Genomic DNA, 26,238 nt, shown 5'->3' with positions numbered 1-26,238 from the left:
CGTGAGCAGTAGGCTCAAAGCAAATTGCTGTAGGAATCAATCCCACTCTCCTCCAGCCCACTCCCAAAGGGGATGTTGTAAGTGATGAGGTTGCTGGGAAACATTCTCTTCGAAAACACCTGGCCCTTGCCCATGCCTCAGGGGCTGTTTGGTGTTGTACTGGTTAGCAGGCTGCCATTCCATCACCAGGAGAAGAGCCAAACTGCTGACATATGGTGGTCCCTCTGGCTGTCCTCGCTAGCAGCCCATGGCATTCCCAGTGGTCTGGAAATGCACCACCTTCTCCTTTTCAGGGTCTGAACTCCCTTCCGGATGCCAGCATTGGCCTCTGCTGGCCAGGGGAAGCCTGGCCTTTGACCAGTAGCTTCATTGCCCAGAGACAAGAGGAAGGGATGTTATGGCAGATTTATGACATATGAAGGAAGGTAGTCCTGGAAGGCAAGTGATTCCTGGCTAAGCAGAGCCACTCTTACAACCCCAGAGCAGAACTGGGTTCCATCCTAATGCCATAATTTGTTGTTGGTCTGCCTGGCTCCTGACACTGAGCTACAGAGAGGAAATGGAAATAGGAGTCTTATCTGGGTCCCATCTGTTAACTGGCTACGGACCTCTGACCACTTATCTTCTATCTCTGGGCTTCATGGTGAAAGGGAGCATACAGTTAAGACTGTATAGGACCCTGAAAGTATAAAAGAAATGAGAGTCTCGCCCATGTGGGCAGGGTGCTCATGGTCACTGCTAGGCCCTGGCGCCAGTGCCTTTGGCTGTAGTTTCCTCCACTTGGTACTATCTGCCCTTCATTGAACTGTCCATGTAGTTCTGTTGTTGTGAGGCTTAAATACCCACATACTTATTCCTCAGATGTGAAAGGGCCAGAGGAGGAGGCGTTGGGGGTCATCTACTCAAGTCCACTACATTCTAACGTGAGGAGAAAATACTGAGACCAAGAGCTCTGGAGGCCAAAGGACTGGTTTAAATAAGGGCACATGCCGTCAAGTGGCAAATCCAGAGTCTTGGTCTCTTTGTCTCCTATGGGACATCTGTCCATGCTGATAGTCCTCTCTACCTCCAGCCATGTTTTCTCTTGTTTTAACAGGTGAGCATGATCTTAACCTTGATGGTGCCATACAATGCCATCGACACGGAATCCCCACTCATGGAGATGTTTGTGGCTCATGGGTTCTATGCTGCAAAATTTGTAGTGGCCATTGGGTCAGTTGCAGGACTGACGGTCAGCTTGCTGGGCTCCCTCTTCCCAATGCCAAGGGTCATTTATGCCATGGCTGGTGATGGGCTCCTCTTCAGGTAAGGGCCACGCTCCATGAAATTTATTCTATTCCGGCATGCCTGTCCAGGGAGAATGTCACCCACTGTCAGCCTGACTATAATCTTGATGTGAGTATATGTCACAGAGACTATGGAATTTGTCATATATCCTGACAAAGAGTTTGAGTGAAGAGAATGCAAGCCCTGAAAGAGTCCCTCAGTTTGAGTCTGGGTCCCTCAATCTAGCACCAACTGAAATGTTCCCCTAACGGCCCCTCCCCTCCTGTTTGGCATTGTGTGTTCCCTTGTGAAGACTGTGGGTGTCCAACTGTCACACCGGCTGGCTTCCAGAAGGAAGGACCCATCCCAGGAACATCTTAGGCCTGCCCCTCACATTGAGGACTGGTACTGCCCATCTCTCCACTGCCCCTCTGAAGCTGAAAACATTCAAAGCTACTGTCGCAGGGAGGATAAGACCATCTGAACAGAGACTAATAACGTAGCAAAAATGGCTGCCATTTATTGAACATTTGTGATCCTGGGCGCTTTGTACATGTGCTGCCGAAGCGAGCACTGTCCTGGGTGCTTTGTATATAGTATCCTAGTTAGTTGTCACAATGACTCTGTTTTGCAGATGAATAGAATAGATGAGAATACTCAGAGAGGTAAAAAATAAATAAATAAATAAAAATAAATAAAAACTTGCCCCAATCCCCCAGCTGCTGAGTAGGGGGCAGTATTTAAACTCATGACTGTCTGACTCTAAAGACCAGATTTTTACCCACACCAATATATGGGCTTCTAGCCCCTACATTGGCCATGAAGTGGTCAATCTGCCCGTGAACACAAAGGGAATGCGGCCCACCTCTTGGTTCCCAGTGCTTACCGTATGAGGGCCCTGCAGCAAAGGCATTCTTCAGGTGCGCCAAACTAGTCATAAAGCATAGAGGCCAAGGAGCTCTCAGGGGTATGGGGGGATCCTGTCAGGGACTGTCTGCCATCGGCTGTCATCTTCTGCTTCATTTCCCCTGCATACCCTCGAAGTCATCACCAGGTCAGAGCTGCCATATTTGGGGAGCTGGACAGATCAAGAAGAACTGATTATCATGGAGATGTGACAACTTCACACATCCGACAGGTCTTTCCACTGTCAAAGAAAACTAAGAAGAAAGATGCTGGGATCCCAAGCATGTGTAAAACACGAAAATAAGGAAAGGAGACCTGGGTGGCTCAGTTGGTTAAGTGGCTGACTCTCAATTCCAGCTCAGATCATGATCTCAGGGTTGTGGGATCAAGCCTCACATTAGGCCCCACGCTAGAATGGAGCCTGCTTAAGATTCTCTCTCTCCCTGTGCCCCTCCTCCCACCCCCACACATGCTCCCTCTTTCTCTCTCTTTAAAAAAAAAAAAAAGGAAAGGAAAAGAAGAGAGAAATGGAAGAGAGGATAGGAGAAGAGTGAGGAGGAAAGCAGGAACTGACTTAAGGCCCACAGGAATTGCTAAGAAGCATCTGCCATTCATTCACCTCTGTTGGTCTTCTCCAGTGGGTAATTGGATTCAGGCTGGATTTAGCCTGAATCTATGAGCACGTGTTCTGAATTATTGTGCTATTTTGCCAACCAAAACCCCTGCTTTTTCATTGTAGAGCAGTGTTCCTCAAGCTTGGCATAAATCAAAATCCACTGGAAGTTTTCTAAAGCATAATTGGCTAGGCCCCATGCCCAGAGATTCTGATAAAATAGGTCTTTGGTGAAACCTGAAAATACATATTTCTAATAAGCTCCTAGGTGATACTGATGCTGCTGATCCATAGATTGACCACACTTTGGGTAACATGGATCTAGGGAACCCCAAGCAGGTATATGAATTCTCCACCTATCACTTCTTCCTCGCAAAGCTTGCACTTCAACTCAGGTTTCTGACATCCTTCCTAGATTCAATCAACCCTTCACATCACATAATGAAGTAGGAACTTTAATAGAGAAGTTTGCCTCAAAACTAAGGCATTAAAGTAAATTCTTTTAAAATTATATTCCAGGAACCAAATCCTGCAGTAGGAATAGCCACAGTAGTGAAAGCAGGGAACCCAGAAGTAAGTTGGAGGAGCAGAACCAGGAGGAGTTCAGCCAGGGTAGAGTCCGTCACCATCTGTAGCTCCCTGCTAACCCTCTGCTTGCCCCTCCTTCCAGGTTCCTGGCCCACGTGAGCTCCTACACGGAGACGCCGGTGGTGGCCTGCATTGTGTCAGGGTTCCTGGCAGCTCTGCTCTCTCTACTAGTCAGCCTGAGAGACCTGATAGAGATGATGTCCATCGGCACACTTCTTGCCTACACCTTGGTTTCTGTCTGCGTCTTGCTCCTTCGATACCAACCGGAGAGTGACATTGATGGTTTTGTCAAGTTCTTGTCCCAGGAGCACACAAAGAAGAAGGAGGGAGTCCTGGCTGACTGTGAGAAGGAAGTTTGTTCTCCTGTGAGTGAAGGGGAAGAGTTTTCTGGCCCAGCCACCAACACATGTGGAGCCAAAAACCTACCATCTCTGGGAGACAACGAGATGCTCATAGGCAAATCAGACAAGTCAACCTACAACGTGAACCATCCCAACTACGGCACCGTGGACATGACCACAGGCATAGAAGCTGATGAATCTGAGAACATTTATCTCATCAAGTTAAAGAAGCTGATTGGGCCCCGTTACTATACCATGAGGATCCGGCTGGGCCTTCCAGGCAAAATGGACCGGCCCACGGCAGCTACAGGGCACACGGTGACCATCTGTGTGCTCCTGCTCTTCATCCTCATGTTCATCTTCTGCTCCTTCATCATCTTTGGTTCCGACTACATCTCAGAGCAGAGCTGGTGGGCCATCCTCCTGGTTGTTCTGATGGTGCTGCTGATCAGCGCCCTGGTGTTTGTGATCCTGCAGCAGCCAGAGAACCCCAAAAAGCTGCCCTACATGGCCCCCTGCCTCCCCTTCGTGCCTGCCTTTGCCATGCTGGTGAACATCTATCTCATGCTAAAGCTCTCCACCATCACATGGATCCGGTTTGCAGTCTGGTGCTTTGTGGGTAAGCAACTTCCTTTGGAGCCTTGAGAGTTCCCTCTCAAGGCCTTGAACCGGCTTATCCCAAAATTGCCTCCTAGCTGGACTAGGCATCTCCATTGCAAGAGAAATCTGGCTCGGTCTATGGACCTTTGCTTTGTGCATTAGAGTCAAGAAAGCCAGTTTCTGCCTGTTACAGTCTTGGTCACTGGTTCTGAAGAATGATGCCGATCAATCCATCACTTCATTGAATATTATTACTGGACATTCTTTTTATGGATAATGAATTCCATAAAAAGTCCACTTAAAATGAATCCACATAATAAAGGGATGAAAATAGCACAGTAAAAGTGAGAGTAGAAAACTTTGACTGGAATTCTGGCTTAGAAACTAAAAGTTATGGGAAAAAAACGCAATTTTTCTTACATTTGACAAAATAAAATTAAAATACCAATCATGCCCTAATTTTTTAAATGAGCAAAGTGTGAATTAAGTGTGGATTTTTTGGCATAATTTTTCTGACTAAATAAATTATACCATTTAACATCCCCACTTCATATTGACTTTTATAAAATATTCAAGACCTTTTCATTTTTTCCCAAGATTCTTTCTTCATCCTTCGATACTCCAATCATTCTCTTGCGAAGCACCCATCATGCCATCCATCTTACCGATTTTCTCTTCCTCTGTTGATAACTGATATGACTCTGCCAGCTTCCCAACTGTTCACAGTTGCAGATGTAAATCAGAAGATGCTCTTTCTAAATCTACTTTTATCACTTTTGAAGAGTCCTGCACCTTTCCCAAGATTTTTAATTTCCCTTTGTGATCAATTTATATTATATTCACACTACATGTTTCTCATACCCAATAAGTGCTGATGTTCATGAGATGGCTAGGGATTAGTGCTCAGGATAACGTGAGAGGGATGTTTAAATGAAAACGAATTTTAAAGTTCCTTAGACACTATCTTGACAAATCGGTAGCCCTGAGGTCAGGAATACGGGTGTTTAGCACTGTGTCCTCGGTGCCTGGAACACAGCGCGTGCTTAATAAATACTTCTCTATGACTAATGTTCAGATGAGAAAAAAGAAATAGCTGGAAAGGAACTCCAGGAGGTAGAATTTAAATTGTAAGCCTAGGGGCCCCTGGGCGGCTTAGTCAGTTAAGCGTCTGCCTTTGACTAAGTTCATGATCTCAGGGTCCTGGGATCGAGCCCCGAGTTGGGCTCACTGCTCAGTGGGGAGCCTGCTTCACCCTCTCCCTCTGTTATCGCTCTTGTTCTTACTCTCTCCCAAATAAATAAATGAAACCTTAAAAAATAAAAACAAAAAACTGTAAGCCTATCAGATAAGACTTACATAGGGGAAAGTGGAGTAAAAACAGTGCTCAAAAGAAAGTGCCTAAGTCTTCCAGCAGATTCTTCCCCACAAAAGGCCAGCCTGTGTCTTCTTGTAAACATCCTGTCCCAATTTTTCACAATTCTAAGTCTCAGCCTTTGTTAGACGTTCAGGGGAGTTCTTGAGAGAACCCCACTAATTCGTCAAGGTTTTAACTACTTACATGATTTATTCAGAACCTCTCCTCCACTTAAGTATTTTTCCACTGGAACATATAGCTAACCGATGGAAAGGTTCTACTGTGGGTAGAAGCGACTGAAGAAGGTAAAAATATTTCAGTCATGTATTTGCTAAATAATTGAAGACATAGACACGAAGACAGGCAATTATTCATTCATTCCTAGAATCTTTTTTTTTTAAGATTTTATTTATTTATTCATGAGAGACACAGAGAGAGAGGCAGAGACACAGGCAGAGGGAGAAGCAGGCTCCATGCAGGGAGCCTGACGTGGGACTCGATCCCAGGACCCCGGGATCACACCCTGAGCTGAAGGCAGATGCTCAACCACTGGGCCACCCAGGCGTCCCCATTCCTAGAGTCTTAAAGCTGGAAGTGACCTTCAATATCTAGTACAATGTTACCCACAGTGTGGTGACCATTCCATCAGTAATATTTGGGCTGATTTCAGAGAGTATATGAATGAATATTTTTTGAGCTTTTAAAAATTTTACATAGTGGGCTGCCAGGGTGGCTCAGTCGGTTAAACATCTGCCTTTGACTCAAGTCATGATCTCAGAGTCCTGGGATCAAGCTCCGTGTTGGGCTCCCTGCTCAGCAAGGATGCTGCTTCTCCCTCTCCCTCTGTGCTTGCTCTCTCTCTCCAGTAAATAAATAAAATCTTTTTAAAAAATTTAAAATATTACATAGTTATTATATATATTTTCACATACACCAGAAAATAGATGATAGATAGATAGATAGATAGATAGATAGATAGATAGATAGATAGACTCACATCGATCTGATGGTTATTTTTTAAATTTAAAAAGTGAATCAAATTAAAGAAAAAAACATGAGTCCTAGGACAGGTGCCATGATTCATAGTAATAATTAACACTTAATATTGCCCTTACCACATACCAGCCATCATGCGAGGGCTTTCCTCACGCTGACGTATGTAATCCTCACGACGACCTTCATCTTACAGATGAGGAAACTGAGGCACTTCACTGAGGTCACACAGCTGGAGTTTGGTAGAACTAAAATTAGGTAGTGTGGGTTCAGGGGTCATGACCCTGTGTAGCCACCACAGTAAATCTGCGGTATAGAAATAACTTAAGCTGGAGAAACCCCAACATCTTGTACCCCTCCCCACTTCTCCCTCTGTGCGCTTCACAGATGATGAACCTGAACCTCTGAAAGGTCAAATAACATGCTCAAGGTCAACAGGAATAACTGGAAGCTCCTCACAGAGCTACTATTAAAATCCAGCGTTCACACACAGATCCGCAACCCGCATCTCCCCATCAGGGCACCCCTGAGCATCCTTCCTACTGGATCCGAATGTTGGATCTGTGGTTTGTGCAGATTAACGCCTACCATCGGGGCTGGGTCCACAGGGCACAAGCTCTGCAGTCACACAGGGCCCCGCCTGGGTCTAATGCTCGGCTGCTGCTTCCTTGAATTCTTAACAACTTTTTAACAAGAGGCCCTATGGTTTCATTTTGTACCGGGGCCCACAAATTACATCAACACTCTGCATCTTGTCTATGATTTCTGGAGCACCAGAGGCATTTTGCGAGAGTGAGAAGGTGGCAGGGACCCTTGCCTTTGGGGTCAAACTGCCCAGGTGCAAATCACAGGTCTGTCACTCCTGTGTCTTAGGACCTTGGGCAGTTCACTTAGCAACTTTGGGTTTCAATCCACTCGCCTGTGAAAATGCAGATGACTCTACTAGTCTGGATCTGGTGCTGTTTGGGGCTTCAACAAGAAAAGGGGCACCTGGGTGGCTCAGACTGTTAAGCGTCTGACTCTCGATTTCGGCTCAGGTCGTGATCTCAGGGTGGTGAGGTCGAGCCCCATGTCAGGCTCTGTGCTAAGCATGGAGCCTGCTTGGGATCCCCCCTCTCCCCTTCTCTCTCTGCCCCTCCCCTTTCTCTTTCTCTCTAAAATATAAGGAAATCTGTAAGAATTTTAAAAGAAAATATTGGGGAAAGTAATATGAATTATTTCTTTCCTGGCTTTCTTTTTCAAATCAAAAATGATTCATTGGCCCCGAGACTAGCTCTCACATGCCAAAGCATAGCACAGCATGAACCTGTTCTGACTCAGGCTGCCCTCCCAGTTATCAAGCAGAAGAAAACTCCCAGAGAGCCTTTTGTAATCTTGCTGATAGCATAAACTTCAAACTCGTTCCAGAAACGGATACTCCCCGACATGGGAGGATGTCACCCTGCAGCCTGGGGCTGGCCAGACAGAGAGCACAGGAGCTTGCAGCTCAGCAAGCACCCAGCTGCTAGCCACTAACTGCTCTAGCATCATGGTCTTTGAAGCCTGGCACCTGAGTAGCTTTGCCTAGAACAAAGATTCTCAACCTTGACTACACAGCAGAATCACCCGACTGCCACTGCACTATCCTAGGCCCAGGATCCCCTCCTCAGAGATTTCTTTATTAAGTTGGCCTGGTGTGGCCAAGAACTGGGTATCTTTTTAGACCTCTCCAGGTAATTTTAATGTGCAGTCAGGTTTACAATGATCTAGAACAGGGTTCTCAAAGAGTGGTCCCAGGCCGGCAGCATCAATATTACATGGGGACTAGTTAGAAATGTGATTTTCTGCCCCAGACCTAGCAAGACAGAATCTCTGAGAGCAATTTGGGTTTTAGCAAACCCTACAGATTATTCTGATGCATGCTTAAATGTGAGAACCACGGACCTAGAGAGAAAAATAAGAAGATCATTAGTAAGCAGGGCAGATAATTTAATTACAAAAACTCCCTGTTTTTCAAAAGCAAATTTTTACGTGTGTAAAATACATCTATCCCACAACCCCAAATTGGCCTATAAAATTTTCAAAGATCTAATAGATCTAATAGAGATCTAATTTTCAAAGATCTAATATCCCACCTCTAACCTTCTGAGTCTCCAAAATGTCTGATTTTTCTTCTTAATTTCTCTATTCATAGTATAACTTTCCTGGGGAGAGCAGTAGAGATATTTTTAAATGGAGCTTCTTATGAAACATCAGCTACTTTTTAAAAAGAAGATTTACGTGGTTAGGCTGAGTCATAACTCGATAATCTTCTTAGGCACTTCTTTTTACCCAGGCTTCTTGAAATGAATCTTAATTACAGCATTTTTCTAACAATGTTTTTGCTAAGCTTTTGACCTTCAGATGAGCACGACTCATGGAGTAAAATAAGGCACAAGTCCCAACAAGATTACTCAGAGCCTGTTTCTTTTCCTTCAGAGAAATAACACACATAGCAAACGTTTGATAATCCGAACAAAATGAGCACAGAGCAGCCTTGGTTTTTCCCTTTTCTCTTAGATGAGGTGAGTTTGTAAAAGAACACATCAGGGGGTTGGACAGAGTCTCAGGGAGCCTGAAACTAGCAGTGACCAGTGATGACGCTATTCGGTGGCACTCTCCAGGTCTACTGTTGTGGACCTCAGGACTGTTGTGGGACTTCATTATAAGGTAGTCATCTGGTCGACCAGCTTCAGGACTGTTGTGGGACTTCATTATAAAGTAATCATCTGGTCGACCAGCTTGTGGGCCCCCGCCCCCCAAGAGCTGCCAAGTTCTCACCTGGAATCTTTTCAGCCCCTCTGAGAAAACACATTCTTATCTAAAGACTTAGAACAGACAGTGATGTGGCCACAAATTCCATAAACCCTGTACTAAAACATAACTTACAAAGAGAAGACACACCTATGGTCTTTACCTGAGCCACTATTTGAAAATCCTTTGGGGGGGATCCCTGGGTGGCGCAGCGGTTTGGAGCCTGCCTTTGGCCCAGGGCGCGATCCTGGAGACCCGGGATCGAATCCCACGTCAGGCTCCCAGTGCATGGAGCTTGCTTCTCCCTCTGCCTGTGTCTCTGCCTCTCTCTCTCTCTCTCTGTGACTATCATTAATAAAAAAAAAATCTTTAAAAAAAAAAAAAAGAAAATCCTTTGGGGAATAGACTCAAAGCAGCTCTTGTCATGAAGGGGAGAGGAGAGGAGGAAGGGGGCCATGAACTGGAGGCAGTGAGGGCATCAAGATAAATTGATTCCTGAGCATACGTCCCATAAACAAGCTTGAAACTCTCCTGTAGACAGAGGAGAAAACAATTGGCAACTTCATGAACTAAACCGTGCTAAAAAGGGCAAAAAAAAAAAAAAATCATGAAGGCCAGGATGAGGATGGCAGCAGGGCCAGTGCGATTCCAAGGAGGGAGTGTGGAGAGGATCCCGCTGACAGTCGAGGCTGCCTGCGGGCAGAGGGGCGGTCCTGGACAGGGTATGTGTGGGGAAGAGGGCCTGGGATTGATCCCCCGGTCTATGCGTCTACGCGGGCAGCAGCTGCAGTGTTGGCTCTCCTTTGAGACCACAGAAGGAAGGGACGGGGGGCGGGGCATGGCAGGGACGAAAGGCCCTGGAGTAGGTGCCCACGGTGCACCTAGAACCCACTTAGGGTCATAACACAGTGAGCCCTGGGCGGCTTTCCCCCAACACTACATTTGTAAGATTCATCCGTGTTGTTGCTCGTGGTTTTAGTTTGTTCATTCTCCTTGGCCAGCCAGCCTTCCGCTGTGATAATAACATGCGGCTCTGGTGCCCACGGGCCTGTATCCATCCCGGTGCCCACGGGCCTGTATCCATCCCGGTGCCCACGGGCCTGTATCCATTCTGGTGCCCACGGGCCTGCATCCACTCTAGTGCCCATGGACCAGTATCCATCCTGGTGCCCACAGGCCCGTATCCATTCTGGTGCCCATGGGCCTGTATGCATCCTGGTGCCCATGGGCCTGTATCCACGCTAGTGCCCATGGACCAGTATCCATCCTGGTGCCCACGGGACTGTATCTATCCCGGTGCTCACAGGCCTGTATCCATCCTGGTGCCCACGGGCCTGCATCCACTCTAGTGCCCATGGCCTGTATCCATCCTGGTGCCCACAGGCCTGTATCCATTCTGGTGCCCACGGGCCTGTAGCCATTCTAGTGCCCACAGACTATTTGATGGCTTCCAATCTGGAGCCATTACAAATAGAGCTGCTATGAACATTCCTGCACGTGTTGTTTGGTGGACACATGGACTCATTTCCCTGGGGTTTCTGTTGAGTTAGAAGTGGAACTGCTGGCTTGGATTATTGCATTTTTTAAAAAATATTCCTTTACAAGATTGCATTCTGGCTCATGGCCATTATACTCCTCAAATAAAATAAGAGCCCCCGGTTCCATTTTGCAGATGGGAAACTGAGGTATAGGGTAATGTGACTTTATGTTTGATTAGTTGCAGAGCCAGGAAGAGAATCTCCACCAGCCCCCCAACTGCCCCACTCTACCTGACCCTGCTCTTCCTGGCCACACCATATTAAACAAACCTTATTGTCGTTATAATCAACAGGGCTTGTGGTGGTATTTTAAAAACTAACCAGTGAAGTGGGAGTTGGTAGGGATTGAAGTGGGTGGGGAGGACACCTTCTCATTACCATCCAGCCTTTCTCTCTGCGTTGGCAAATGTCTGTTTTGGAAAGTTGATCCTAGGGTAGTAAAAATAAAAAAGCCTCTGGGCATAACAAAGTGCCTCAGTTATCTGCGGCAGGCAGGGCTTCCTGCTGGAAAGTGAGCCCCAGGAAGAGGTAGCTCCACCCAGCCTGAGGTCAGGTGGCCCACCTCCTCTGGCCCTGAGCCTGGTACTGCCCACAGAGGACAGGAAGCTCCCAGGGGACTCTAGAGATCCAGCGGCAGCCCCTCAGCCAGAGTTCGTGCTAGTGGGGTTAGAAATCTGCTGTTACCATCTCCAGGTCACCCAGGCTCTTCTCAGAGTTGAGTTTTTGTTTGAGGTTTTTCCCTAATATGCCCCAGAGACCCCTGCCCCCTCCTGCCACCTCTCTCACTTGTAGGTTTGGGATCATTTACTTAATTTGCATAGATGGATCAACACAAGGAGAGTAAATTAGTGTTTTGGCCACTGATGCTCAGGTGTCCCAGCATCTGAAAGCAAGCCTGGCATTTCTCAACCTCCCCTGGAAGTGCCTGAGTGAGATGGAAACAGCCATCAGTTTAGACTCAATAGATATAAATTCCAGGGCCATTTCTTTTTCGGTTTTGTTTTATTTTTATTGACGTTCGATTTGCCAACATATAGTGTAACACCAGTGCTTATCCCATTGGATGCCTGTCACCAAATTACTCCATCCCCCAAGCCCCCTCCCCTTCCTCAACCCTTTGTGTGTTTCCCAGAGTTAGGAGTCTCTCATGATTTGTCTGCCTCTCTAATTTTTCCCCACTCGCTTCCCCTCCTTTACCCTATAATCCCTTTCATTATTTCTTATATTCCGCATATGAGTGAAACCACTTGATGATTGTCCTTCTCCGATTAACTTATTTCACTCAGCATAATACCCTCCAGTTCCATCCACATAGAACCAAATGGTGAGTATTTGTCCTTTCTGATGGCTGAATGATATTCCATTGTATGCATAGACCACAGCTTCTTTATCCATCCCTCATGGAAAGACTCATGGCTCTTTCCACAGTCTGGCTATTGTGGAAATTGCTGGGGTGCAGGTGTCCCGGCATTTCACTGCATCTTTATCTTTGGGGTAAATCCCCAGCAGTGCAATTGCTGGGCCGTAGGGCACATCTATTTTTACCTCTTTGAGAAATCTCCACACAGTTTTCCAGAGTGGCTGCACCAGTTCACATTCCCACCAACAGGGCAAGAGGGTCCCCCTTTCTTCACATCCTCTCCAACATTTGTCATTTCCTGTCTTGTCAATTTTCCCCATTCTCACTGGTGTGAGGTGGGATCTCATTGTGGTTTTGATTTGTATTTCCCTGATGACAAGGGATGCGGAGCATTTTCTCATGTGCTTGTTGGCCATGTATAGGTCTTCGTTGGAGAAATGTCTCTTCATGTCTTCTGCCCATTTCATGATTGGATTGTTTGTTTCTTGGGTGTTGAGTTTAATAAGGCCTTTATAGATCTTGGATACTGGCCCTTTATCTGATAGGTCATTTGCAAATATCTCCTCCCATTCTGTAGGTTGTCTTTTAGTTTCGTGGACTCTTCCAGGGCCATTTTAATCACTGATTTATTAAACAGTTCCTAACCTCTCTGGGATGATGGACGAGAAAGGACTTTTTTACAAGGGTTTTACGATCACAAAGTGTCCTACCACAAAGAGAAGGCCCATTAAATTGCCCAAGACATAATTCTTCATCTTGTCTAGCCTCAACCTCTCTTGGGCGCATTCTCCACCAGGGAATTTCTGTCTGGAAGAAGAGCCAGTGTCTCCTTTCAAATATTTCCCTTGGCTGTAAATGGCCTTTCGCAGGACGCATTGCCATTACCTACGAGCAGGGCTGGCATCCAGCCCGTGTGCCCAGGTACAGCCATGTCTGTTTTTAAAACACTGATACACTTCTGTGCCTGCTGCTCATCAGCCGCTGCCCTAAGTGTCTCCCCTCTCAAAGATCTGTCAACGGAAAAGAAATAACTCCAGCCCAGCAGGAGGGTCTCCAAGACCCTGATGCAACAAAAGAAGATAATTCCCTTCTGAGTTTTAACATCACACCTGCCTTTCATTTATGAAAAATAGAAAATGTGTAACTACAAAGCAATGGATCTAAGTTTTTAAAGAATGGCAGGATTAAATTGCAAGCATCCATTAGGCATCTCATTCTTGATGAGATGAGATCTCATTCTTGAGGCTTGGTTCCAAATGACTTCCAGCTTATGCCGAAAGCAAATCCTCTCTCAAAAGATAAAACTCTGCCATCTGTAAAGATTTACAAAGAATAGGACAGCAGTCCCAATGACAAGTAACAGTGCCCAAACACTATATCAAGCAGTAATAGCACCATCGGAGTCTTTAGCCTCATAAGGTGAAGAGTTTTTCCCAACCAGCTTAGTAACTCAGGGAGATTTTAATACTTCTGGATATCAGATGATATTAAGGAATTATTATTAGTTTTTAGATGTGATTGATTATGATACCAGGTTTTTTCAAGAAGTCTGTTTTAAAGATACATAGTTAATCATTTACAGGTGAAGCATAGGAAGGAAGGGATTTGTTTCAAAATAATCTGAAGAGAAGGGCGCAAGGAGGTGGGTGTCAGGAGGGAGCTAGTGCCAAGTACATGAGGTTCTTTATACTATTCTCTCTGCTTTGGTATATGTTTGCAATTCTTCAAACTAAAAAGCTAAGCAAAAAGTGTTTCAATCAGTCTATACCTCATGGCCAACCCTTGGTAGGTGAGAGAAATAACAGAGGCACTCTGGGTCAGGACACGGAGAGCCCCTGAAGGATTCACAACATGACCACTAACAGTGTTGCTGTGGAAAATCTCTTATTTTGTCCTATGCCCCAGTATCATGTCTGTGAGATGCACATAATCATAACCTTCCCATTCCCTACCACCCGCCGCCCACCCCCCAACCCCCGCCCGGCCACATACACTCTTTCACTCACACTCACACTCACACTCACACTGACACTGACACTCACACTCACAGACATTCCCAAACAGGCTAGAAGGAATCTAAACAAGATAACATATGTATAACATTTGAACCCCCTGGGAGAAAGGTACAACATAAATAATGCATCATGAGGACCTCAGCACCCAGAAGTGTTGTGTGAAGTTCAGTTTAGATGATTCAGAATTCCCAGAATCCCAGCAGACTTTTCAGAAACTACCTCATGCTTAGTTTTCTAAGCCAACTGGAAAAAGGAGCAGAAACAAAACACCCTGCTTCTACACAGGAGGCTTTTAGCAGCTCTGTTTACTCCTCCGACACAAAGCCTTTGTTTATGCGTGACAGATGGTAGTACATGCTCCTCTTCTCTCTCTCTACCTCCCTTCTACCCTCCCTCCCTCACTTCATTTGTTCCCCTCTGTTTCTTTGTCCCCCTCTATTTTGCCTTTTCTCCAATCCCTGGTGCCTTAGACCACTTTCTTGAGCTTACTCAAGTGCCAGCAACAAGGTAAGCCAGGGTAAGTGACTTTGTCCAGGCTGACCATTCATTCTATCAGGCTGCATGCCCACGGTCACTTGTTGGTTGAGAGCACTCATATTTGAAATATTTTATTAATTTATTTGAGAGAGAGAAAGAGAGCATGGCAGGGAGGGGCAGATCAAGAGAAAGAGAGAGAGAGTCTCAAGCAGACTCTACTGAGCCCCAAGCCTGGCATGGGGCCCCGTCACACAACCTTGAGATCACAACCTGAGCTGAAACCACGAGTCAGACACTCAACCGACTGTGCCACCCAGGCACCCCAAAATATATTTTTGAAGACAAAATAACACACCATCAAAATGACAGGGGGTTCAGAGCAAACATCAAAAGGCCCATAAACATTTACAGGGCAGATTTCCATGAAATTCCCAAAGAACAAATGTAGACATAACCTCTTACTCAGTACATACTGTGATAAGAATGGTCTTTAAAGCAGCCTGCAGAGGGCAGGTGTGAAGGTCCGGATATTCAAGAGTCTTCTCTCTATCCATGTGGAATGCTGTCTTGGCCTGTCTCCCAGACTGTTTCCTTTTTCTGTAAAATAAAGGTGCCCAAACAGATCTATAGACTCTTTCCAGCTCATATCTAGGATTCTATGAGGCTTTTCAAGAATTCCCATAAATCAGTCTAGCTGACCCCACCCCACCTGGTTGGGGCAGGGAAAGGTCCGTCAGAACACATGTCAAACCGGTGCTTGAATGATGACCTGTGTGATGTCAGAGCAGAGAACTTAGGGGCAAAGGGAAAAGGAAAAGAAATGGTATTAAGTTCAGTCGGACAATGACTTCCTTAGAGAGGGTCGGAGAAGGGGATCAGATGGAAAGAATTGATATAATAGATATCAAGCACGAATAGGAGGCAAGATTTGACACCTGCTTTGATGTCTAAGAGAAAAAGAGAGCAAAAAGGCAAAAATGAGCAAAAAGAGGTGTGTGCCTATTGACTCCAACCGGTCTCCTGAAATTTATTCTCAAGTCTCAAGCATGCTTCCAATGGAGGCATTCTCCAAGAAGCAGCATACTGGCCCTTTTAGAAGGGGTCTTAACTTGATGCCTTGTCCTCCACAAGGGTAATAACTATCCCCCACGGCTACTCCCCACCCCCCAACAAGAAGGAGTAAAGAGCCGTGTTCAGAAAAATGAAGTCGCTATTTGAGAGTAGCTCCATCTGCAAATGATTAACTCTGGGATTTATTACCAATTAGGACTATAAATCTCTGCTTACTTTGGCTCCTGGAAAGTTGATTTCACTGGGGGTTGGGGTAGGGGGTGAGGAGAAAGTCATTTGAGACAAGGAGGGAGAAATCCAAGCTTAAAAAGACACACTTCAAATTCAAAAGGAGCAAGGTTTCTCAAGCACCAAAGAGGAAAGCAGAACTTGACCTTGCGGTTCTAAGCAAACAGCTGTAGATGCCTGCAGGGTTAGCAAAGTGAAACGGACTAGTGCCACTCCAAAGAGGGTGCCTGGGGTCTGGAAGGGGGTTGCATAATCGAGTGGCATCCAGTGGCCGAGCCCTAATATGGCCGGTGTTCACAACGGAGTACGGGCCTCAGGAGCTTTATGGTCCTGATCTAAGGGGTTCCCAGTCTTGGCTGACCATTGGACTCACCCGTGAAGCTTTAAAACATACCTATGCTTTGATCACACTACAGACCGATTAAATCAGAATCTCTAGGGCTGGGGCTTGGGCGAGAGGGCAGTTCAAAACCTCCCCAGGTGACCCTCTGGCGGAGCCAGGGTTGAAAACCACTCTGATCTCATTTCAGCCTCATGGCAATCCCAGGTTATAGGTACGGTCTTTCTATCATGAAGAGAAAACGGAGACACAAAGAGGTGAAGTGACTGGTCCAGGGTAAGCCAGGTAACAGTGATGGGGGCAGGATTTGAACCCAGGGCTCACACTCTTCATCACCATGTCCTATTACTCCCCAAGGCTATGGTTCTCAGCTATTCCAAGCCCTGAGCTTTCATGAGCTTTTCAAGATAGAAAATGGGGTTTCTTGGGCCACCTGGGCGGCTCAGTGGTTCAGAGTCTGCCTTCGGCTCAGGTTGTGATCCCAGGATCCTGGGATCGAGTCCTACATCAGGCTCCCCATAGGGAGCCTGCTTCTCCCTCTGCCTATGTCTCTGCCTCTCTTCCATGAATAAATAAAACCTTAAAAATAAAGAAAATGGGATTTCTCAAACTATTTTTTAAGATTTACTTATTTATTTATGTATTTATTTATTTATTTTCAGAGAGAGAGGGAGCATGAGCAAGAGGGGCAGAGACAGAGAGAATTCAAGCAGGAACACCTGGGCGGCTCAGCAGTTGAGCGTTTGCCTTTAGCTCGGGTCATGATCTTGGGGTCCTGGGATCGAGTCCCGCATCAAGCTCCCTGCATGGAGCCTGCTTCTCCCTCTGCCTGTGTCTCTGCCTCCCTCTGTGTATCTCATGATTAAAATTTTAAAAATCTAAAAAAAAAAGGGATCCCTGGGTGGCGCAGCGGTTTGGCGCCTGCCTTTGGCCCAGGGCGTGATCCTGGAGACCTGGGATCGAATCCCACATCAGGCTCCCGGTGCATGGAGCCTGCTTCTCCCTCTGCCTATGTCTCTGCCTCTCTCTCTGTCTCTCTGTGACTATAATAAATAAATAAAAATTAAAAAAAAAATCTAAAAAAAAAAAGGGAATCCTAAGCAGTCTCCTCATTGAGCACAGAGCCTGATTGCAGGGCTCAACCTCAGGACCCTGAGATCACCACCTGAGCCGAAACCAAGTGTCAGATGCTTAACCGACTGCACCACCCAAGCACCCCTCAAGTTATTCTTATAATGTAATTTCAAAAAAAAATTATAATAGAAATGAAACATTAGCTCTTATTTAATACTACATATTAACTAGGCAAGCAAGTTTCTTCCTCCTGCTTGCAATGTCATCAAATAAGGAGGTTGCACTGGAAATTCATGCTCCTCAGGAGTTCTCATTCATTCACTCAACAAGCATTCATTAAGTGCCAGTCTTCTGCAGAGTCTATGAAATGGAACCTCCTTGTGCAGATAATCACACAGTAGATGTTCTAAGGGCCGTAGTGGCAGGCACCAGACACCCCAAGAGCCCACAGAAGAAAGTGAACAGCTCTGAGTGGCCGCAGTCCATACGATACTCCTTTGGTGAATGAAAAAAGGCAAAGTAAACCATAGGGCATTATACGCCCACCGCTCAGTGGTGAAACGAAAGATGGAGTCCCTAACTGGAGGTGAGAGATAATAAAATACTGTAGGAAGGGTAGGGACCTACTGTGGGTGACTCACAAAAACTTAAGCCAGGGTGGAAAATGCAAATTCCCAGTTGGCACCTACACGACAGTAGTGAACAAGGGGGGTGAGGACAGAGGTGACCAGAGAGCCCCCGATCTGTCTAAGAGGCAGCTAGTGCTCACCTCCAGCCACAACCGTCACGTAGGAATGTGGGAGTAGTGATGTCAGACCGCCCGGCTTCTGGAGGGGAGGCTGTAGATATGGGTTGCTTAATGCAAGGTTTCCCAATTCTTAAATGACACCTAATTTGAGTCTCTTCAAGACACTCTTTAGACCAAAGAAAACACATCCACGGCCAGCTCTGCTTGCACCACCGAGTATCTCCCCACTAGCCCCATGGATCCCAAAGCTCACTCGCACGTGCCTTTCCCTCCCTGCAGGTATGCTCATTTATTTTGGGTACGGCATCTGGAACAGCACCCTGGAAATCAGCGCCCGCGAAGAGGCCCTGCACCAGAGCACGTACCAGCGCTACGACGTGGATGACCCCTTCTCGGTGGAGGAGGGTTTCTCCTACGCCACCGAAGGCGAGAGCCAGGAGAACTGGGGCGGGCCGGCCGAAGACAAAGGCTTCTATTACCAACAGATGTCAGATGCTAAGGCAAACACCCGGACGAGTAGCAAAGCGAAGAGCAAAAGCAAACACAAACAGAACTCAGAGGCCCTGATTGCAAATGATGAGTTAGATTACTCTCCAGAGTAGGAGTAACCACACAAGAAACGTGTAGAAACGGTGGTGGTTTCTTTTCAGTAACTTAACCGTGGGCTAGAGGGTGAAAACATTTTTGGCTCTCATTTCAAAAGTCCAGCCTTCCCCCAGAGTCAGTCCCCGGCCATAGCCTGTCATTTGCTACTTTTGCCCTTCTGGATAGTTCTGTCGAAGGGTTTAACCTGGGTTCCATCACTGATCCCCTTATTTAAAAAAAAAAAAAAAAACTAAACAAACAAACAAAAAAAAGTAAACAAGAGGCTACAAAGAAATTCTCTCTTAGGTGCAACCATCAGAGCTGATAGCAGCAAATGTTTCCCAGGCCTTTGCTTTGCTGGTTGAACCTTTTTGCTTCTTACTGAGACCCCAGAAGCAAGGGGCTAACTTCTTGGGCCACACTGAGGCTACAGCTCCTCCTGGAGATGTGCCAAAGCAGGTGGGTGTGGGCACAAGGCCGCATCTCAGCCCCCAGGATGACAAGGGCAAAGATCCTCCAGGCACACCCCGCTGAGAGCTGCTCCCAGAGGTCGAGGGCAGGTGGGCCTTGGCGCTTCCTCAGCAAGCAACACTTTGTCCTGAAACCTCACAAAGACGAACTCATGGAGCAGACACACGCTTCTTTCCATTCACCAAGCCTGTCACAGTCTCCAAACTCTAGCTTTAGGACCCAGCAAAAGTTAGGGATGCTGAGACCATTTCCCCAGAGGTTTCGGACTTACCATAAAGCAGTCTTGCAGACCCAAACGATATGGTGAGAAGCACCATCAAAGCGCTCCTTAAAGGCCCAGAAAAAAAAATTAATTCTTCACCTCTTGCAGTGAAGGCCAGAAGGGCATTGGCAGGACTTAACTCTCTGCCACACCTTTCCTTTTGCCAGCTTTTCAGCTCCTGCTGATATAATGAAAGGGGGCAAAGTTGGAGCATGATTTCATGGCATTGATATGCCTTGAAGAAGTAGGCCGTTTGTTTTATAATCGGATAAAAATCTTTACAAGGTGAAGTGACCCCGCCACTGAGATCACATTGCAAATTCTATTTTAAATTTCCAAAACTATAAATTGTGTAGTTTTTTTTTTTTTTTTGAGATTTGCCGCCCCCTGATTGGTGGGGGCTCCTCAGAAAACAAAAATGCTGAAGCTCAACTACTTAGGTAATCGCATTCCAAGAGATCACGTTTCACTTCTGAACCTTGAGTAGCTCGCTCTGTTCTTCGACCTGCATTTTGTCTGTTATTTCCCGAAGCCCAAAGAAATACCTACCTGGTAAGGTCTCAATGGGGCCAGAAGAGGGGCTCTTAAAGGAATTTTCTCGGAAATAACCTAGATGAGAGAAGGCACAGCAGGAAAAAAACACATGGCCCATAAATTCTACTCTTGGGTCCCAGGGATTCCTGGGCTGCGCTGAGATGTGCCCTGTGAACCAGCAGGCACAGTTTCAATCAAGCTACAATCTTTGTGGGAGTTTCCTGAAAGGGGGGCAAAATAGCAAATTTCTTGCCCTCTTTCTCCCGGACCTAGCATTATGCCAAAAGTTTTCCAAAATACATCAACTATTGTGAAGTGTATTCTTTCTTAAAGGCTGAGGTCATGCCATCTTGGCAGGCTTTAGGATTATGGAGAAGAGACGAAAGTCCATTTTTTTCACTCCGTGAACACTGATTGAGATTGAACCAAGTACTAAGCACTGGAAATAGAAAAAAAGTGTAACGTTCTGTTCTCGGGGGCTCTCAGTTCAGGGAATGGGAAGCACTAGAGCCTGACAAATGCAGATAAAACAACCAAGACTGACAAGTCCTCCTGGTTGATGCACTGGGCTTTTAACATAGAGTAAAATAAAAGGTCAATTGAAGCTAATATTTTTTAAACATGCTTTGAAGCAAATTGCGTATCACACCCATGGCCAATGAATGCCAGTAAATTCAAGGAACTTCTATTTTCTAGAGCTTCTTTTTCATTCCTCTGTATTAATTGTTTAGAATTCTGGTTTCCTGGGGCCATTTTGTCATTTTAACGTGATGCATGGCAAAGCCGTGTTTTCTCCTCTCTAAACTTAGCCCTAAAGATACAGTGCCTGGCCTGTGAAATATATCCCTGGGGATGAACTGTAGACTAATTATCAGTAGTTTTTGTGAATACAAAGTTTTGATCTAGTTTCAAGACTCAACAAATCTGCCTAAACTAAATATGAGGTGTTAAGACTGAGATATCCAGATAGATGGGGCGAGGCTATATGCATTAAAAATAGTCAAAAAGAAATATGGATGTAAACTAACACAGTCTTAAGGTGGATGAAAGAACCCCCTTTTATTAGCAAGGGTTAAGTATTAAGGTAACAATAGTTTGGTGGCAGATGTATGAAATTTCTGGAGCATGGGGAGAGAGGATACATAGTAAACACCGCTGGTATTAGTTTCGTGAAGACCCAATGAATGGCTCTTTTTTTACTGGAGGCATTTCTCCCAAGTCTTACCTCCTTCTTTTTATAATCTTGGTCTCTTTCTTTCTCTGTCGTTAGTCATCTCCGTAGCAGTCTTGGTTTAAAAAAAAAATTCAGTATGATAGAAAAAGATCTTGTAAGGTAAATTGACATGTTGTTGTTCACGTGTCCCAGCCTCTGGGAAATGGTCCCAGATTTCACAATGCAGTCTCAAATACCATCATTTACTAGAATGATCATATTAGTGTTTCCTAGCAATTTCCTCAAGACCGCATTGGTGGAATCACATTAAAAGTAAGATCACCTATAATTACCGTAGAAACGTAGCCTTCTTGAATGGAGTCCAAGGAAGACCTACATTTTATTGAATTCTTCTCTCCTGCAAGAGCTCCTCCAGGGAGGTTTCATCATGTGAATTAGTGGTGTAGAGCCAATTACTTGATTGTTTTGTAATTGTATTCTATTTATTGGTACTTTGCTTCCTTTCACAAGGATTTCAAAGTGGCTATTAAAATCCATATAATGTAAAAATAAGTGAGGAGCTTGGGTAAATAAAGACAGAAATAGGAGAAGACAAAGCTAGAAGTGTGTTCAGTGCACAAATGCACAATCTTGAGATGTGTTGCTAAATTTCTCAATGAAGGGGCAATTTGAAAAGTAATAATAATGGAAAATAATGGAAATGTTGGTAATGACAAGAAGAAATACCCCCACATGATAAGAACAGATCTTTCCCCATGAGGCCAGAGAATGGCATAGATCACTGAAAGCCACATAGAAGCTTTAGACTTACTTTGCCAACTACGTGTGCCCGGCACATAGTAGCCAGGCACGTAATAAATATCGGATGATCGGATGGATGGATGAATAGATGGATTAAAGGGAAGTGAAATATCATTTATTTAACATTTTTTCATGGAGTGTGCTATGCTGTACCTGTGCTATGGCATAAGACATGGGGGAAATGGGATATATAAGATATACAAATAAAAACCATAGTGAAGGGACGTAAGAGATGAGGTAGTTACCATGTCCAATGGGACTTCCAGTATGGAAAAGACTTCCTTCTGTTGGGGAAAATGATAGAGAATGCAGTCCTTGTGTTGAGTCCTGTGGAACGTGCAGAACTTTGCCAGGTAGGAATGGAGAGAAGGCTTGCCAAGTGGAGAATCCTCACGCGTCAGGTGGAGACGGCTGACAGCTGTCCCTGACTAATACTGTGTACTATGCCTCCTTCCAGGGAAGGCAAGAAACTAGTTTGACAGGAGCTTATGATGTATTCATGATTGATATATGGAACAGTAAGATATAAAGCTGGGAAGGTGGCGAGGGTGTATTCGCAGGTGGACTTGAGCGGCGAACTAAGCTGGCTGGCTCTGCCTGGGTGGGGAGACACTGGGGCATCGATGAGGGTATGAATTAGGGAGGGTTGGGCTTTCAGAAGCTGGGGCAGTGGACTCATCCATCTGTGTAAGGAGCTAACAGATCTCATACACATTTCAAATTGATTTAATATGTTAAAGGGAAAAAATACCCAAATTTAAGCAATGTATGATTGGTTCTTCTTTTTGAATCCTGGCTGACTTCATCATTAACCTAGGAGAAGGATGGTCATTTAACACGTAGACAGACACCAAGTTCTTCACAGCCCCTTTAAAGTTTTCAACAGTAAGCTTGACCAACCAAAACTTACAGTTTTTTTTCTAACTAATCTAGAAAGCAAAATCTCAATTCCAGATTTTACTCAGCTTGAGCTCAGGGCCACATTGAACCGGTGAAAGGAATCAGACGATAGAATTAAGTTAAGAACCCGATTCTACTTCTTAGTAACAAACTGACAGCTAATCAGTTGTCTACATAATGGTCGTGATGAGCCTGTCAGATAAATAGGGGGGAAAGTCGTTGAATTTAACAGTGCATTTGTGTAGATATAAACCCAGCAATTACTGGGACACAAAACACGAGCTCCTTGCAAGCAATGTTTTTCCCCTATTCTCCTGAAAAGTATTGATAAACATGACCTCCTGTACATCGCACTTGTAGGAAGTCTACAAGGGGCTACCTTTTCTCTATATAATAAATAGAAGCTACAGGACTTTCAGAATCGGCCTACAAGACTAAAAGAAATGGCTGTCCCCTCTCCCCCAGCTTTTACCGCTGGTGACATGTCCGTGGAAGCCCGTGGAGGGTCAGCCACAGGTTCACCTAATTTTGTATCTCGGAGTGAAGAGGTCAGAAGTCAGGGAGGGAGTGTGTCCAAAGCCAGGGCTGGGAGCAACTCACTGAATCCAGGTAGAGTTAATGGCCCCCTCTTGGTTGCAAGCGTTCAGGTTAGGGAACAATCCAGAGACAGCCTTAATTTCTTATGTTGGCAGGGAGAGGGGGCGAAGGGAACACACTCTCCAGAGTTTGCCACTAAGGCTGCAAGACAGCTCTCTGTTCTTACGTCATTTGCGACAAGACTAGTCAAAGAAGGTGTTTCTAACCAAAATTTTCATGGAGCCTGGGTTTCTTCTGCATGCTTGTATCTCCCTGACACTGAGGACCCATTTGTCCACAGGGGCCCTTTGAAGTCCCTGAGAGAGAGAGAGAGAGGCACCAGCTGATAACCACTGACGGCCTGGCCACGCAAGAGCCAATATGCGTAATGAGACAGCGGGCAAACCCCGAAACAGCCTCCCAACCCACAGGCCCCACAGCAAGCAGGGGGCCGGGTGTTGTTCATCAAAGAGTGGACTTTGTGTTTCTCAATTGGAGTGGTGATGGGTAGCAGAAAGGCCCTTTCATGTACATAACTGTTAGTCCTGTGTCCGATTTTTTCTCTAAGACCTCAGAGGAGAAGCGATTGTAATTTCTTTTCCTCTCTGGGAGCTACCACTTTCTAAAATGTTTTCCTCTCCTTGCTCGGCTTGACTGATCCGTGCATCACTCTGAAAACACCTAAGCAGTTGCTCTTGTCAAAATTCTCTCTCTAAGAAGATGTTGTGTTGTTTTGTTTTGTTTTGTTTTTCTTTTAGGACTTAAAGCCCAAAAGGGATTAGTGGAAGTTCTGAAGCCCATCAAAGGTGAACATTTACTCTGCAGTATCAACTAAAATAGTGTTAGAAACCACTAAACAGTGTTCTACATGCATGGACTTCTGACCTTCATAGAGAACTTTCACAAGGTCAGCTTTGGGCTTGAAGTCTTCTGAAAGCAGGGGGCTGTAACAGCTTACCCTAGGAGAGCATTTAGTACATTTTGGCAAAACAAGGAGAGAAAATGGCTTTGTATGAGAATCAGGAAAAATCCAGAGGCAACCTGGATGTTTTTTCATTAGGGATTCCCCTCTGAGCTTTTTTCTTTTTTTTTTTCTATGATGCTTTCTTAACATTGACATCGGTGACATTGGCTACAGAGAATTGGGGGTCAGGTGAGCATCCCGGGAAGGGGCAGACTTTGAAGGATTGTGTTCACTTGGGTAGTGAGCTGAGGAGAGTGCTCCCTGCCCGTCTCCCTGTGACTGGTATTGGCAGTTGTCAGTCCACTGGTCTCACTTGTGCTCCCGAAATGTGAGAATCTACAGCAGAAATCATCAATTCCCCCAAAGCAAAGACGTGCTACGTTAATGCTATGATAGCGCACAAATACCTCAACTGTCCGGACTGATAGAGGGGCTGCGGGTTTCAAGAGAGCAGGTGTTGTCCTCATCCAATGTAGTTACACCATCTAACAACAGGACTCGACTTTCTAGCTTTTCTCACTGTGGAAAAGAAACGTTACTGTTTAATCCGTATCCAAAGTTATAAATACAGCTTGTAAATTTTACGAACTTGTTTCATTTTTGTTTGGTCCTTGAGAAGTACGACTTGCTTTTTGCAGATGGTAATTTATCGTGTCTTTCTCTGCTATTTTTTCCTTTGGTATGAAACTGCTGTGTTTGTTAAAAGTTTGTTCGTTTTGTGGTTCTTAATTCCCATTGGTGCACTGTACAATGGGGTGTTGTAGTGTATCATCGAGAAAGAAATAATATGTAGATATGTTCTGGAGTGTGTTTTATTTTCAAACAACTGTGGTGTTGACGATATATTGATTTCTCGAGATATTAAGGGAAAATTCTAAATTTACCAAAATGTGTATATTTTAATAAATGCATAAAGCTTTATTGTGTGCCTTTAAATTTAAAAATGAGTTCTAAAGAAAGTCAGAAACAAAGTGTCTTACTGTCAAATATCCATAGTAATGTAAAGCTGTTACACGGAAGACTACCAAAAGAAAAAAAAAGAAAAGGAAAGGAAAAGGAGCTTTCCCGTATTTTGTTAACCTTAACCAGTACCTGAAGTCTGATACTTTCTTTCCACTCTAGAATGGAGATGAATAAGTGAATCATGCCTTAAATGTTTCAATTATCCTTTGTAGAAAAGCCAGATAAATGAGCTCATTTTTTTTTTTGGAACTAATTGCATTATTGTGGAAAATTCGTTTTTTCGGAATAAAAATATTTTAAAAATTACAGCTAATCGACTATTACAATTTAAGTTTGAAGAAAGTCAGTGCCATCCTACCTTTTTAAATTCTTTATTTCCATGTAGAGAACAGAAGTTCTTCCTTAGTGGATTCTTGGGAGAACAGCAAGTGACCCAATCTCCCTTTGACCATTTTCTTCTAACACGGTGCTGGACTCTGTCTGGGACCCCCACCCCCCACCCCGGCTGCCTCCCAAATGACCCCATTCCCAGTCCCAACTCCTACCCGCAGCCACACCCCACCCTCCCCGCTCAGCACCAACAAGCATTCCCATTCATTGCCCCCATTCGTTTTAAGGACAAAGTGAAGGAACATTACCTGCCCACAGATAGCATTTATTTTCATTTTTTGACAGTAGAGTAGTGACATCTGGAGAAAAGGTAAAGTGGTACAGCAGGGTCACA

At 45.1% G+C, this 26,238-nt stretch overlaps 1 protein-coding gene and 1 long non-coding RNA gene across 3 annotated transcripts in view; one reads left to right on the top strand and one right to left on the bottom strand.

Annotated features, from left to right (window-relative positions):
* LOC112645953 (uncharacterized) overlaps positions 1–20,355 on the bottom strand; it is a 59,339-nt gene extending 38,984 nt beyond the window's left edge. For both annotated transcript variants that reach the window (XR_004812039.2, XR_003127372.3), the window contains exons 1-3: positions 20,152–20,355; positions 15,297–15,420; positions 2,153–2,344 (exon numbers count right to left, since the gene is read on the bottom strand). This is a non-coding gene — a long non-coding RNA (uncharacterized LOC112645953). The remainder of the gene's footprint in view (positions 1–2,152; positions 2,345–15,296; positions 15,421–20,151) is intronic.
* Positions 1–25,820, top strand: part of SLC7A14 (solute carrier family 7 member 14) — a 111,700-nt gene extending 85,880 nt beyond the window's left edge. The window contains exons 6-8 of the mRNA XM_025425567.3: positions 1,097–1,305; positions 3,456–4,333; positions 18,564–25,820. Of these exons, the coding sequence (XP_025281352.1) occupies positions 1,097–1,305; positions 3,456–4,333; positions 18,564–18,886 (1,410 nt within the window). The 3' untranslated portion in view covers positions 18,887–25,820. The remainder of the gene's footprint in view (positions 1–1,096; positions 1,306–3,455; positions 4,334–18,563) is intronic.
* Positions 25,821–26,238: the final 418 nt, after the last annotated feature.

This window comes from Canis lupus, chromosome 34 (assembly GCF_003254725.2).
Source record: "Canis lupus dingo isolate Sandy chromosome 34, ASM325472v2, whole genome shotgun sequence".
Classification (NCBI taxonomy): domain Eukaryota; kingdom Metazoa; phylum Chordata; class Mammalia; order Carnivora; family Canidae; genus Canis; species Canis lupus.
Note: the sequence above shows the minus strand (reverse complement) of the source record. Positions and strands in the feature narration are given on the sequence as shown.